Genomic DNA, 16,246 nt, shown 5'->3' with positions numbered 1-16,246 from the left:
CCGGGATCACTCGATAGTATATTAAAAAAAAATGTACCTAATTGCAAAGTTTAAAATTTACTATCTCACATATTTCATACACGAACTTGAAAGTAATATAAATGCATAAATTATTAAAATGTAGCTTATAAAATAAATTATCCAATAAGTTTGAAGATTACTGATCTAGATGATCATAAAAATAATGAGGTTCTAAAGACGAATGTTTATAGTGGATATTTATTGAATTATCCGAGACATTTGAAATTTATTACTTCAAAACTTTTTATTATTATCATAGCTCATCAGAACACATTTTAATTTATTTTGATAAACAACAAGTATTTATTACATTTGGAAGCAATAATATATGGATGAATTCAAAACATGTTTATAGTAAAAATGTGACATATTTTAACCAGATGTGTGTACTTTGACTGATATTTAGTTCAAAAAAATCGGTCGACTGTGTTGAAGTGGTAAAGTCGATTCCTGCTCTAAATAGTATATATTTACAAGAACAGATGAGCGTAGATTAATAAAATGACAACATCGTACAAAAAAATGTTCGTCCTTGTCTCCCTCATTTAACTGATAAGCGCGCAAAAGGAAGATTCGCGCCTCTTGCATTTAATTGTAAATTGTTAGAAGGCGAGCCTCTTTTTGTTTCTAGTATTACTAGGATTAAATATATATTTCTACATGGCAAAAGAACCAAATAAATTTAGATTTAGTTACAATTTATGCTTTAGATCATATTTTATTTGGGTTCTTTGAGGAAAATATTTTTAGAACATATTTCTGTCACTTATATTATTTATATAAATAACCCTAAAAAATTTTTTTTTTGTTGAAAAAAAGTTGGAATAAATATTTTTTCAGTGTTTTTATTTTTAAATTAAAAAAACAGTTTATGAACAAATCTTAATTTACACCAATTCTAAAGAAAGATGTTTAATGTTACTTGTCTTTTAAATAATTCTAGTCTTAATCCGGGTTATTAATTTTAAAATACTGCAATAATATATTTCATCTCAGAATCCCCGGAAATCCCTGGATGAAGTCGGTTTAAGCAAAAGTGTCTAGAGGCCCGTTATTTTAAGATTTTATCATTTATTTTTGGACGCCCCTTTGTGATAAAATAAGTACTTTGAAGTTTCAAATTTGTCAGAAAACGGAAAAACGTAACACAACGGATTTGATTTTTTCTGAAATGAATATCATTACACGAATAGATATTTTGCCATAAAAATATGAATTATATGTAAAATTACATTCTAAAATACGATCGTATTTTAAATACATATATAAATTAATACACAAAATACAAAAAATATGGGTGGATATATATTACATACATATTATATTTTGCATTGATTTGTGCATAAGTTTTGGACATACAAACTTATATTTGAACTCACAGTTATGTATATGTGGTAGAGTAGTAAAAAATAATATATTTTTTCTTTTTGAAAATCTAACATATATGACAAAAACGTACAATAATTTTTAGAACCGCTTTTTTGTTACGTAAGAAATGCTGACGCGCAGTGAAAAATATTTTGAATAGTATTGAAATATTCACTAATTCATTTTCAAAAAGGCTATAAACTTTTGCAAGAATAAAACACTCAAATCACAAATATATATATTTCCGCTGTAGCACGATAGGCATTAGCCCAATGCGTTACAACGGGGTAAACAGTAAATCACCAGACTAAATCAAAGTTTATAAACGTTTTAGTGTCTCTAATCTATGATTTGCTATTTAAAAAAAATATTATCTAATGACGTTTTTAGCAACATACAAATTCTCGACACATTTTGCAACGTTGTACAATTTTCTTTCCCACTTAGCATCGACATTATGCACACACAAGTTTTCGTGCCTAGCACCCAGTAACCCCCCAGATCGTTGTCGAACACAATGCACCCGTCGATTTCTCATAACTCAATGCAGTTCCCGGAAAAGCGAACTGCATCGAGTAGGCGTATATGCGGCGAGTTCATGTTTCTGAGCCGTTTTTCCTTCGGTTCTGCGGAACCGACCCCAGGGAACGCTTTTAATTGCTTCCGTCCGAGTCGCCGGCGAACCGGTTATTGAATACGCGAATGGGTTTGCGGAACATGCTGGGTCGGTTGATAATTCATTTCGATAATCCGACCCTGTCGGACTTTTTAATTGTACGCTCTGGCGAGCCCGAGTTCGGAAAGCGCTGTGTGTCCAATGGGAACGGAGGTTCCGCCAATTTTGCGAATAATAACCATTCGTAAACATAATTATGTGATTCTTTTCAAATAGAATTTCGTGATTACCGGTTAACCGGTCTAAAATATTGTTACACGCTGGTGTTACAGCTGTAAATAACGCCTGAATGTACACCAATAATGATACTAAATTAAACGCTGATTAAAGATTAATTATTTCCTATACAATAGGTAAGCTGTTTAAATGATTTATATAATTCATTTGTTTCTGTAGTACTTTTTTTAATATTTAAAAAAAGATAAAACTAAAAATTTCACGGTTTCGTTTACAATTACACTTTTAAGTCAAACTAAAAATAAAGCAAAGTATATGATGCATTTTCTAATATGTTCATTAAATTAAGCTTCGCTAATAAAATTGTATATTTACATTTTTATAGGCCTGTATTTATTGGGTAAATAATTTACTTTTGGCCAGTCATTTAAATAAACATTAAATAGTATCAATGAATGATAAATATACAATATATTAAGTCAGTAGTTAAAACAGTAAGTAAACTATAAAATATTATAATTATCGAATATATTTGTGAAGGTATAAAAAATCAAACAATTCAGTTTGATGTATGTTATAAAAAGTAATAAAAATAATCAAAACTATTTATTATTATTTTAAGAAGTGTTTAAAACTTGAATCAGTATAAAGTTTAGTTTTAATTATACCGAAGAAACTACTACTATGTTCAAAAAATATTATTTTAATGAATTGCATAACACAGACAACATATATTCGTATTGCTTAAAAAAAAATGAAAGTTCAATACCACAGCTACACAATAATTAAGTCGGAAATATGAGTAATTTATAGAATTTCGGCTATTACAATGTGTTTTTTTTTAATTGTTTGTGTCGGCTATTAGTTGTACAAATAACAATAAAATAAAAAAATCGCTACACAAAAATACTACAATTGAGCTATTGCTAATGCATAATTGAAATAAAAAAGAATACATAATGTATTTTTTATTTAGAAATTTAAAAATTCAAAATATTCCACTACAATTATTTAAATAGCGACAAGCATTATTTTTTTAATATTGTAACAAAGTTTATATTCATGTAATGAGAGAAAAACCTAAAATACAAAATAGTGTGAGCCAACAAAAAAAAGAGTTGGATGACGAATTTGAACTAAAACGTTATATTTTTGTTAAAAGCAGTAAGTGAGATATATGTCAAATGTGTTTCCAATAAAAAAAGTATATCTTAAACAAAAAATCTTACAGAAGGCATATAAGAAAATTAAACCTCTATAGGAAATTTCGGTAGAATAATGTTTCAAACACAAAATTATAACGCGCGGATATATACGTCCGCGAGGAATTTATTGCACATATTTTTACATTTAAGAATGTCAATAAGAAATAGATCGGTAAATGGTAAGTTGTTAAGCGGTTATTAACCATATTAAATGGTTTAATATTTTGACTGTATGTTGATATTTCAACACGCATTGCTAAACATTATGAATTTTGAAACCAATATATTTACTTAACCGTACTAAATTATAAATTTTAGTTACCTATTATACGCTAGTTGCTTAAGTTATTTACAATTAAAAAATGTTTTTTACGACCATACAATATTAAAAAATATGTATTTAGCTAAATATTTTACATATACATTTAATTGTTTAATCTTTATGTGAAAAGAACTGTAGTGTTATTAAAGTATTAAAATAACGATTTTAACCTATACTATAAAACAACTTTTATTTATTAAAGACGATTACATGCTACTGCAGTACGTGCCAATGAAACTGAACAGCGACGTACTGACGACCGATTACGTGTTACTGTAATAAAACAATGCAATACGTATAATGATATAAATTTGTAATAACATGATGAATAAAATTAATTTTAATAAATAAAGAATAAGTTCGAATCTATCCCGGGCAAACCTGGTAATAAATACTATTTTTTCTGTGTATTTTTGTGAAATATTTGATAAGCTACATTTAAAAAATTATCAAATGAGCTTTCAAACATATTATTTTAAAATAAATAATATGTATGAGTATTACAAATAAAAAAAATATTGGTCGCACTTTTTAAAGTCGAAAGATATATGATTCACCTTCATAAAATAATTGCTGTTTTTTTATATGAAATTATTAACAAATAAAAAATAACGTTAACGCGTATATACGCACGTATTTAAACTCGACATTGACATTGTACGCAGTTACGTTTTTCCACACGTGTATTTTAGAGATCAAGGACAACACGTTAAAAACAAAGAAGTCTTCGCGCACAAACGCAAATTCTCATAAATAAAACATTAAGTAATAATTTGTACAAAAACCATGTATTATTGTCACAAAATTTAATTTCAACCCAAGTTAAAAATACACTACGACTTATGCGATTATTTTTTTCAATCTATCATATTCTTCTATAAATACTATCAATCTAAATGTTATTGAATCAAATATCGTATTTTAAAAATATATGTATTTAGTAGTCATATTCGCATCAAATCGCACTTTGGATTTAACCATCGATAAAACCCATATCTTTAACGGACAATCCGTTTCTAAGAAAACAAATATTCGTTCAGTATCGGAAAAATAGATAAGTTTCCAAAATTCGATTTATTTACCGTGAATAATAATGTGAACTAAAGTCGCGCACGTGCATCGTGTGACACTCGACAAAGACTGACAATTAGCAATGAGGTACATAATTGGCAATAAAAGAATAATCTGATGGCCATGATACATTCCAGAAACATGTTAATCACATTTTAATAAAATCTATTTAAATATAAATACGGAAGCTTATATTATTGAATTCCATAAATTGCAATATCTAAAATAACACTACTGCTTCACCATGTGAATGCACCGGCTTACACCACAGCGCGTTTTTTTCATAAGTTCCTGAACCATAAAATTAATTTTATTTATTTAATTAATCAAAGGTTGGGTGAGAAATTATATTTTAAAGTCACGGTATATTACCGAGTTGCATACAAACAATGGAGCATTTTATTGAATTATTTTGCTGGATTTTAAATTTTATTGGATATTTAAAAATATTATATTTTTATTAGTTATAAATGAGAATTTTATTCTATTCATCGAAAGACCAGTAAAATGCATGCAACGCCACGAGGAACCAGAGACCAGAGAGACTCTTTCCCTGTCCCATTTTTATCTTAGCGAATTGTGACCAGCTTATATTAGTTTAAGTCCCACTTTTTCTTAACTACAACGTTCATCACGACTTTGATGGGTTTCAAATGAACCATAACTCTTATCCTTATGCCATCTTGGCGGCTTTAGAGCCTCATTGCAGTCACGTCTTAACTCCGAAAACGGGACAGGTATTGCCCGCACGCGTGCACCACCCTCCAACCTCTTTCGCTCTCGGGTCTGACGCACGTAATTGGTCAACAGAGACTGTGGGCGGCCGGGACAAAGTTAAAACGTGACTATAATAGCAAAATTTTCACTGAAAAGCTCTAGTTTTTTACCGTCGCTATTAGAATTTCGCGGTTCTTTTAAATCGGTCGGGTGAATTGCCTATTACGCGAAATAGACAAAATTATCTGCCGAATAAGAAACGATAACGCTGTTAATTGTTGCTATTATCCGCTGGTCAAACAAATATATTATGAGCCTAAATGTTTTGTGTGAATCTTCAAATGATTAAATTAAGAACATTAGCTCTAAAACTGCTATAAAATATAGAACAAGCAAGAAAGTAGTTTTAAGCATATCATCGTGAAACTTTTTTAAAATAACCTTGTAATTATATTGAATAAGTTTGAGAGCCATCTTTTACATCACAAAATACTTTTGTGATGTGAAAGACTGAGGTTAATAGAATACTTGGTCGCTTAAATAAAAGTGTTATTCAACGATTATTTTACACAATATTTGGACACAGGTAAAAGTTTGGAATAGATATTAAAAATCATCAAAACAGTTTTTAACAACAAACATATTCAATCGAAGTGATATATTATATATTTTACCACAAAAAGTGAAGCTCTAGATAGCTAGCATTCACTATTCCATAAGCAAAAGCTCTTTCATTAAAGCCATTAAAGATCAAAGATAAATAAAAGTATTTAAGTTTTGTCAATCGTCAATTAAATCACAAGTTCTTGAAATCAATATTTTCCATTCAATCATCCGCAAAATCTCATTACATATAAAAAGCATCACTATGATAATGAAAATTCATAATACAGTGAAATCTCAGTATAGCGAAGCTCACGGGACAGTAGAAAAAATTCGTTATATTATACTGAAAATACGTTATATTGAATGTAATGAAGATGATATATTTTTATTTTATTTTTAATTACCATATTACTACAACATAAAAAGATTAAAAGATCGTTTTTTGTCCATTTTTAAAGATATTGTAATGAACACAATAAAATTTGTTAAAAAAAGTTTGAGAGTCGGCGAAACACTTTGAATATATAATAGTTTGTGAACACATCCGGCAAACGCCAAGTCAAAGACGAACTGAATTCGGAGAAATATTGTGTCAAATTGTAACATAATTCTTAAATTCAGAGCAAAATATTTCGTTATACTGAGATCAGTCTTCGTTACAATGAAAACATTTTGTATGAAAGTTTTTTGAGGACAAATTGAAGATTCGTTATAATGGAAATTTCGTTATTTCTGTATTCGTTACAAATATATTTCACTGTATATCATAAATAAACTTTCATGATCTTCGGTACTTTTACCAGTTCAAAAGTACAAAAGTTCATAGGGGATATCATATGAACTTAGGCGTTTTTCAATTTCTATTGTGTCCGGGAAATCGGAATTGGTGATTATTGTATTATAATAAATGCAATCGATATTTACAGTTTAGGTTTTCTTAGATTTTTCCAATCTTGCGGTTAATATAGCATTCGTACATATCAGTTCATATGGAATATCATATATGTATGTATAAAATAATAATGCTGCTTATACGGAAACAAATAGAAGACATTTTTATGCTCAAAAAAACATACAAAAGCATGATAAAAAGACTGCTTATCTTCGAAACGAGTAGTTGCTTCTAGAGTTAACATGCCCAATGGTTTGTCTGAAACTCAAATATACATAAAGATTTAAAAATAGACACTTTACGCGATTATTTTGATAAACTTAAAGTAAATTACCATGACAGAAATAAAAATCATTCTAACCCATTAGCTAAAACCCTTAATAAGATAACATAAATATTTAAAAAAAAAGTGCTAGATAATTTAATAAGAAACAAAAAGTTTTTTTTTTTCTTACTTTTTTTTTTGCTCTAAAAATAAATAAATAAAAGTAAGAGCAAATTAATAGATACCCAGGTAAATGGCTTTGGTCAGGAACTGAAAAAAAAAATATTAGACACTGTAGAGTTAACATTTATAACCAGCAAAGTTAAGAATTTTTGAGTTACAAGTTAAATTTAAAATTCTTTCTAATTTGATATCTCCAATAAAAAAACTAATTTTGTAATATATCACAAGACATATTGGATCAATTCCAAAACAGATTCAACAATTTAAATATGCTTTGTTTAATGTTGAGTTTCTTAGCTATACCGTTAAATCTTAATCAAAGATTGATAAAATCGTCACGGTTTATATATTCCACTAAAAATATATTTTTACAATAAAAGATTTCGCTAAATAATCTAAGCCTCGCTAAGAATTTTGCTATTAGCGTAGTCTCTTGATTACTTGCAAGTGCTTTATAAAAAACAGCAATATAAATAAATCTATTAGCTCTTGACTTTCTTTCGCTATTTTTAACTCAACTCCTTCATTACCCAATCATTGGTTTTGCTAATATTTTCCTCGTAATATCAACTTGTCTATTCAACTAATTGTATTGAAAAAGTACGTTAACTGCTACACTTTTTTAATTAGACATTAAAACCAATATACTAGCATGTAAAAAAATCATAAAGAAGATATATCAGAAATTTGGATTTCTCAAAAATATTTATCGTTCATTTATGATTATTACTATATTATTTTTCTATCCAATTTCATTGTGAAAATAGTAAAAAAATAATACCCAATCGGCAACAATTTAATCTAAGTGAAGAATTGTTGTTGACGGAACAAATTTTACAGTCTGTCGGTTTTAACTGTAAATCATTTTCAAAAAAAAATTAAATAGCAAAATAAATTAGGTCGAGGGTAAAAATAACTATATTTGATGAATATCGTGTGATACTATGAATGTTTTTGCGTGATTAAGAAATGGTGTGTATGCAGAAGAAATGCGTCTAGCACGCATGAAATGGGTCAATCGATACAAAAACTGTACTGTTTAAGATTGAAGAAGAGTAATGAGAGTAAAATAAATATAAACGGATCAGATGAGGTGCACTATGTGGCGAAATGTCTCCATATGTGTGACATACAAATGATCTGCGGGTGCTTAATATATTCCAGAATGGAAGGTATCCACTTTGTCGGCGGTAAATTCGGTAGATAATAAAACTGTTCTGGATTTTTTTATCTTTGATGTTAAAGCACACGTTTTTTTATGAAACTGATCAAAGCAATAATAATGAGTTTAAAAAATCAAATTAATACTTTACATATTTCAGAATATGTGGAGAAAACAATTTGGACTGATCTTTTGGTAATAATTAAAAATGAATCGATCGCACAACTCAACATCGACATTCTTTGACTAAACTCTTTTATTATCCAATTATTGGATTTGTGTATATTTTGCTTGTAGTGTCATATTGTCTAGTTAACTAATTAAATTTATAAAAATACGTATTTAATTGCTACGAATAAATAGTCCACAGTCTTCACTTAAATTAGCCACTTTTAAATACTCTATAAATAAATCTATTAGCTCTTGACATTCATACGGTATTTTTGACTCAACTATTTCATTAAGCATTCATTGGATTTGCTAATATTTTTTATTATATCAGCTTGTCTGTTTAACTAATTATATTGAAAAAGTTCACTATCAGTCGCTACAAATAAATAATTGATAATAATTTTGTCTTTACTTAAATTAGCCATAACGCTATTTTTACACTATAATTGAGCACAAAACAATATTAAAATATAGCTATTCACTACTATTATATATTTCACAGCCGCTTATTTTATGTTTATTTAATCTAAATAATAAAATATAATTGCTCTAAGCTTGTATATTAATACCATATATGTAGATATATAAATTAGTAATATATTTAAAAGAAAAATACACATGTCCTCAATAAGCCTTTCCAGATCTATACGACCATTCAGAAAACATGACACATTAATTAAAAAAATACTTTTTTCTAAGAAGTATTATGAACCTAGTACTGTAAAGGGTTAAGAAAAGAATGATCGCCAACGGCCGTTAAACTATAGAATATTCAAAAAAAATAATTCAACAGTGAATGTTTCTGCTAAAAGAGCAAATAAAATATATTTTTGTAAAGATGAACGATTCTCAATATTATAAAGTCTTTTCTGGAACATGTTATGATATTGCTTTTAAATGTTTCATATGTATGTACATACAGTAGACTCCCCAATAACACGGTAAATTGGGAAAATGCTATTTGGGTGCCCGTTATTTTTATAAAGGGATGATATCTCACCACACGCGTCTGATATTGCAAAAAATGTACGAGTATTTTCTAGTCCACACGCACCCGAATAGCACGTTACTAATTTACCGTGTTATTGGGGGGTTTACTGTACATATATAATGGCGTTCAACTTTGGAGAAATTAAATTTTAGGGAAAAACGATTCAGGACCAACCACTGAAGCACAAATCACCGAAATATAATATCAAAATAACAATTTTAGAACACTTTGATTCCATAGTAAATTTATATAGGAATTATTTGGCTAAGATAAAATAAACAAAAACAATTTTTACAACTTTTTAAATACAATATTGTAAAGAAGAAAAAATCATTTTACTTTGATTACTCATACGATACTATGTTAGTATGTTGTATGTAGTACATATTTATATCAATTTTGTACTTTTATTGTGATTTTTGTGATAGTATAATTATACTATATGTCTTGTAAATTATAATAAAATCATAATTGATAAGTATTATAAAAAGTATTTATGCCGTAAAACCGCAACGGGAAAACCAAGGATTAATATTTATGAAATTTAGTTTCTAGAGGTTTAACAATGCCATTATTTTAAGCTTATATCTGATTTATTCAAGGAGAGTGGTGATTTTGATCTTCGATATATGGCATCAATTAAAATAAGAACTGTTGATATTGCCTGAAATGTTTGTTTAGCACATCAGGGAATAATAATGCAAGATTGTCATAAAAACAATACATAACATGTCGTGTCTGAGATATGGTAAGGAAAAGGTTTACACGTTTTAATAAAAAAAAAACATAATTTATTGCATGGAGTTGAATCGAAAGATATGTATTTAGATTAAATATTTGGAACAATTTCCTCAGCTCAGTGACTATATCATTCTAAAGATTTCAAAGTTCTAAGACTATTGCGTGAAAGACCATATATTATTTTTTAAATTGTTTCTGGGAGATCGGAATTAATGATTAATATATAATTATAATTCCAATTTAACATCACATATTAGGTTTCCCTAGATTTTATTAATCTCACAGATGGATAATTAAAATAAAATCATAGTCGTATATATTGATTGAAATACTAGTTTATAATGAAAGAAATACAATGATAAGATGTCTACTTAGTAGTTGTTGATTATGTTTACACTGTTGTAACAAAGATTTACAATAAAGAAAAATTAATGAACTGAACTTACATTTACAAGGTTTTGGCAATATTATTCAAGTAAAGTTAGGATACACAAAAACCTTTTAAGATAAACTACATACTTTTAAACGAGATGTTAGAGCTAAAACTTGATGAGTTTGTATCAGTTTGGTGAAAAATTTAATAAAACAAGAAGTTCACAAACAAAAATGAATATATATTAGTAGTAGCAATCTAAAGAACTATGGAATTTATACAAACTGAATAATTCGGACAGCAGTTTTGAGTTAGCATCTGTCATATTATACACAAATGTATCTGCAGAATGAAGAATGCCACTATGGCAAAAAATCAGTGCTTAAAATTAAATATAAAATTTTAAGTGCTTGGAACTAAATATCAAAACCTTCATATATTTTTTAATTAAATTAAAATCATATTAACGTCTGCTATACATACATATTCAGAACACAGACATTATTTTTAAAATATATTTACGTATTTTTAAATATACATAGGTATGTATATGTGTATATAGATTATGTATGATCAGAATTTTTGCTGTGAGCAATTTTCGTTTTCGCAATAATCGAACTGGTCTTGTAATATTAAACTATGTTATTTTGATTGATATTTAAGCTATAATTGTTATTGCACCATTTTAAGGTTAAGTTGTAAAATATATGAATCATCGTGAGATTAGATCTCGATCAACTTTTTTTAAATCATCAAAACAAATTATATTATTATATATATAAATTGAATAAAATAGATGTGACACTTGTGGTAATTCACTAGTAACTATAAAATATTTATATGAAATATTTTTAGTATTAAGATGTAATTTTTCCTTATTAAAATAGCTTTCGATCCAATTGAGCGTGCTATTAATAAGAGGAGTTTATGTGACACGTTGACAAATCTAAAGATTTTAAATTATATATATGGATAGATTCGTTAGACAATCATAATTAAAAACATTACTTGTTTCTAACTGTCATAATTCTGTTAAATTGTAAATGTAAAGACGATTTCATAGATATAAGTCTATTAGTTTGCTATATTACTTAGGTATCTTTGTAATTATCAGCAATGTGTTAAAAGTACTGTATAGACATAGCTACTAACATTTATACGCAAGCACCGGGACACGCAAATATGCGTCATTTAAATTTATCGCATAGATTTACGATTTTTAAAATGGGAGTAAGAAGTCTGCTTCTAACGTTTAAAGTGGAAGATGAAGTTTTGTAAGAAAAAACTAAAGACAAGTGCCGATTCGATCCGTAAAGCGGTTTTTGGCGGGAATAGCTTGTTGTTTACGTCGGTGTTCGACATTACGTCACTTGTTTACGAGAATCGTAGCCTCACCTATCTAATTCGGCTTCCCGCATCCAATCGACACAGAACGTCATCACTTCCATTCGGCGACTCAACGCCGGCGATCGCATCGGCGTCGGCGACGAAACACCATCGCGACCGAAAAGATCTACGATCACTGTAAAGGGAAACGCACACACACAATCGCTAGCACGATTACTACGCACACACACTCACTACGAAAACAACCGCCGCCCGCCGATTTGTTTTGATGCGCACGTGGGAATTGTTTATGCGCGAGCGGTGGGAGTGGTAAGTCGGCGGGGGGCGGTGCGCGGGGACGCACTCGCGAAGACGCGACGGCCGTAACGCGCAAGCGCGGAGAAGCAACTCAATGCACGACAGTTCCACGCGGTAGACGGGCGGTAACTATGCGATCGGGCGCTCGCTGTATAGCAACCTCCTCGTAAATCGACGGACTACTAGAGAAATACTACGCGCGCAAGCGCTCGTGCTGGCCTTGTCAAGCTGCGTTGCGCGCGGCCCGCTAACTGTTTATGTTTTTCTTTCTTATATTCCTATACAATTTTACTTTTGTTTATTTTTATTAAACATTTCTTGATACTTTCCTGTTATCCGAGGGTCAAATTTATTCAAACAAAAATATTTATTCATTTGTCTATACATTTTATTTGTTTATATATAATTATAAATTACATTTTTAAACTAGATTCGTTACGGAAATTTATACATGGGTGTGTAATGATAAATAAATAAACAAATAGTAGCGATTTAATTCGTTCCGGAAACGTGCTCGTATTTCAAAACACTCATCGGTACTATTTGTTTATATTGGACAAATGTATTTATTAGTTTATACATTTATATACATCAGTAAACATTCATAAATAAATCTCTGCAGCGAATCTATTTTAAAAATGTAATTTATTTCTATATATTATATAAACAAATAAATTTTAAGAAATAATGAAAACTTGAATTAATTCGTTACAAAACCTAACAACATTCATTTGTTTAATACATAATAAACGTTCTTTTTTTTAAAAAGGTCATTCAACTTCAGCTTCCGAACATTAAAGAAAAAAACAAATTCAAGATATTTAAAAAAAATATTAATCGAACATTAAAATTTAATTTCATTGCTTATAAATATAGTATTCATGGTAAAAAAAAAAACAGAAATATATAATGAAACGCACGAAAAAAAGTATGTATTGTATTATATTTGAGAATATAGAATTATTTTTGTTTGCATGTGCAAAATAAGTGGTAAATTGTGAAACGTTTAAAATAAACTACATTTTAATACACAAAAACAAATTTATTGACACGAAAAATACAAATGGATTATTATTTTTTTTCTAGAGATATAGAACTTTAAAATAAAATAAAAAATATCTGAAATTATCAATAATTTCTATAATATAGTAATCTATATCTATTTTTATATTATTATCTAACATATGTATCTTTATAACAAAAAACATACATTTACTCTCATTTAGTTTAAATACGTTTGTTTTAAACCCATCTTATTTAAGCTAACCACAACTTCTTTATCAATATCACCAACGCAATAAATTAAATTAAAGGTAAAATCATTGCAAACAAACAGATGTATTTTACATTTTTTTATATTATTAACTATATCATTAATAATAACAACAATGATCCCAACTGTAGTACACCGTGGTACTTTTTTTTTAAATAATTATCAAACCATCTTAAAACTATATTTTAAAACATTCATACAGCAGTATTGTTACTATATAAATTTCCTTATTATCCGAATTAAAGCATATTTAAAATGTTTTTTCGCCTAATGTTACAAGTAAAATTCAATCCATGGACCAAGATGTTATATAAACAATGAAACGGCTATTCTGTTCTAGTATTTTTAAAATACTTGTGAAAAACGATGGTTTACTAAATTTCTGTAAAAAAATAACGAAATTGGATGATATATATGGAATAGCAGTCTTGTTCGTTCGTGAAAGATCGTGGAGAAAGATTCTTCTTAACGTGGAAATAGATGTACTGGATTCTGAGGGAACTGCAGCAAGTGATATTTTAAATATGCAGATTAATGTAAAATTTAAAATGCTTTAAAAATGTAGTGGTTTGATTGCGATTCAAATGATCTGAATATTCAATGCTTGAATGACGCGGACATCATTTCTGTTGTCACTCAAACAAAAGAGAAAGGGAGTGATGACCGCAATGACGTGTGTTCAAACTTACCTGGATTACAATATAACGATATAATTACTCTTAGAAAAATTGGTACTTGTCAGTTAGCATGGCATTGACAGTTGCGCGATGACCATATGTTGTTCAAACCTAAACCTAATTTTAACGAATATAGAGGTTAATTCGTTTAGGTTAGGTTTGCGCTAACAGTACGGGAAACACAGTGGGGAGTAGCAGCTGGTGGTTTTTGAGCGTGGCGCCGTGCTAACTAACAAGTATCATTTTGGACTAATATTCGTAAATTATTGAGAGATTTATTGCAGTCCGGGTCATTCTTTATACAAAGCCCTTCGACCATTCAATAACTTGGTGGCCCAGAAAAACACATGAACCACCTTATATCTACTCTCGCGTCAACCAGGGGGAAAGAACCGCATTGTGAGTAAGCCCATCTTTGACCTACCCTAATGACGTTGCCATTCCCCAAAAAGAACAGGTGAAAGTTTTTTTGAACATGTTATCTAGAAAAAATTAAAATTAAGTATTATAATAACATCTAATTAGACACATATTCAAATTCGTTTGCTCGGTGTGGAGTAACACCAGTAACATATAACTTTAAATCTCTAAAAATAAACATTACAAATAATTTATAACGCATCTTATATATAAAATATAGTATATTATGTATATATTAATCGTCTTAAGCTTCATAATTTAAAGCAAAATCTTAAATGATTTTTCTACTTTTTAACTTTTATGTTTTTGTATTTTTTTATTGTTAAATTTTATTGTTATTACTATTACTATTGTTTTCAGTTCCTGATTATAAATTAGTAACTTTTGCTATAAGTATTTATTTCTCTGTATGAGTATTTTTGTAATAAACGCATATAAATAAAATTAAAATATAGTAAAATTGAACCGAATCATTATCTAAAGTAAACATACATATAAAAATATATGACGTTTTTGGTGAGCAAAAAATGACTAAGGCTTGTTATTCATTGACAAACTACTTGCATATACTTTTGTTACAAACCTATTTTTAAAAACACGAGTAATGTTTTCTTATCAATTTTATCTGTATTATAAATAAATTTGACAATTTGATAAAGTAGATATATAGTATTATTTGTATGCATTCAAAATATTTAATTTAATAAATTAAAACCACTATATATTTAACTTAAAAATAAATATCAAAACATAGAAGATTATAAAATGAAGAATCAAATATAAAAAAATATTTAGCTGTTTATATTGATGACAACATACTGAAATAGTTATTTTTTTAAAATAACAACAACAGCTGTTGATAATATGTTTTGATAGGAATCTTATCCATAAACCAAATATCTGTATACATATATACTTGTACAATATTTAATGATGGACTTTTTTGATAAAAAAATGTTTTTAACGATTGAAAAACAATTTTGAGTCGTATTCGTATGTAATCTAATAATATATTTAAAATTTAAGCAAACTCTGACAAAAAAAATGTTTTTATTATTATGTTTTATTAAAAATCTGATGGTATATTTTTTTCTACGAATGTGGTAAATATGTAAATGTGATTTCGTCACACAATGAAAAACGATTACAAAAATTCATCAAATACCACGCAAAATAAGAACTTCCTGTTGACTTTGAAACTCACACCGTTCATCAATGAAACCAGAAAACCGCTTATACTTTATCGTGTTTTTTATCACGCATTTCCTTCATACGCATTTGTGTATAACAC

General features: G+C 28.3%; 1 protein-coding gene across 1 annotated transcript in view; it reads right to left on the bottom strand.

Moving 5' to 3' along the window:
* The window catches only part of LOC148232412 (insulin-like receptor), a 205,864-nt gene extending 193,148 nt beyond the window's left edge, over positions 1-12,716 (bottom strand). Inside the window, exon 1 of the mRNA XM_088191299.1 lies at positions 12,337-12,716. Within this exon, the coding sequence (XP_088047425.1) occupies positions 12,337-12,416 (80 nt within the window). The 5' untranslated portion in view covers positions 12,417-12,716. The remainder of the gene's footprint in view (positions 1-12,336) is intronic.
* Positions 12,717-16,246: the final 3,530 nt, after the last annotated feature.

The sequence above is a fragment of the Plectrocnemia conspersa genome, unplaced genomic scaffold, assembly GCF_051122295.1.
Source record: "Plectrocnemia conspersa isolate PC_06_02 unplaced genomic scaffold, ASM5112229v1 ptg000009l, whole genome shotgun sequence".
Classification (NCBI taxonomy): domain Eukaryota; kingdom Metazoa; phylum Arthropoda; class Insecta; order Trichoptera; family Polycentropodidae; genus Plectrocnemia; species Plectrocnemia conspersa.
The sequence above is the reverse complement of the archived record's forward strand: the minus strand, read 5'-3'. Positions and strand labels throughout refer to the sequence as shown.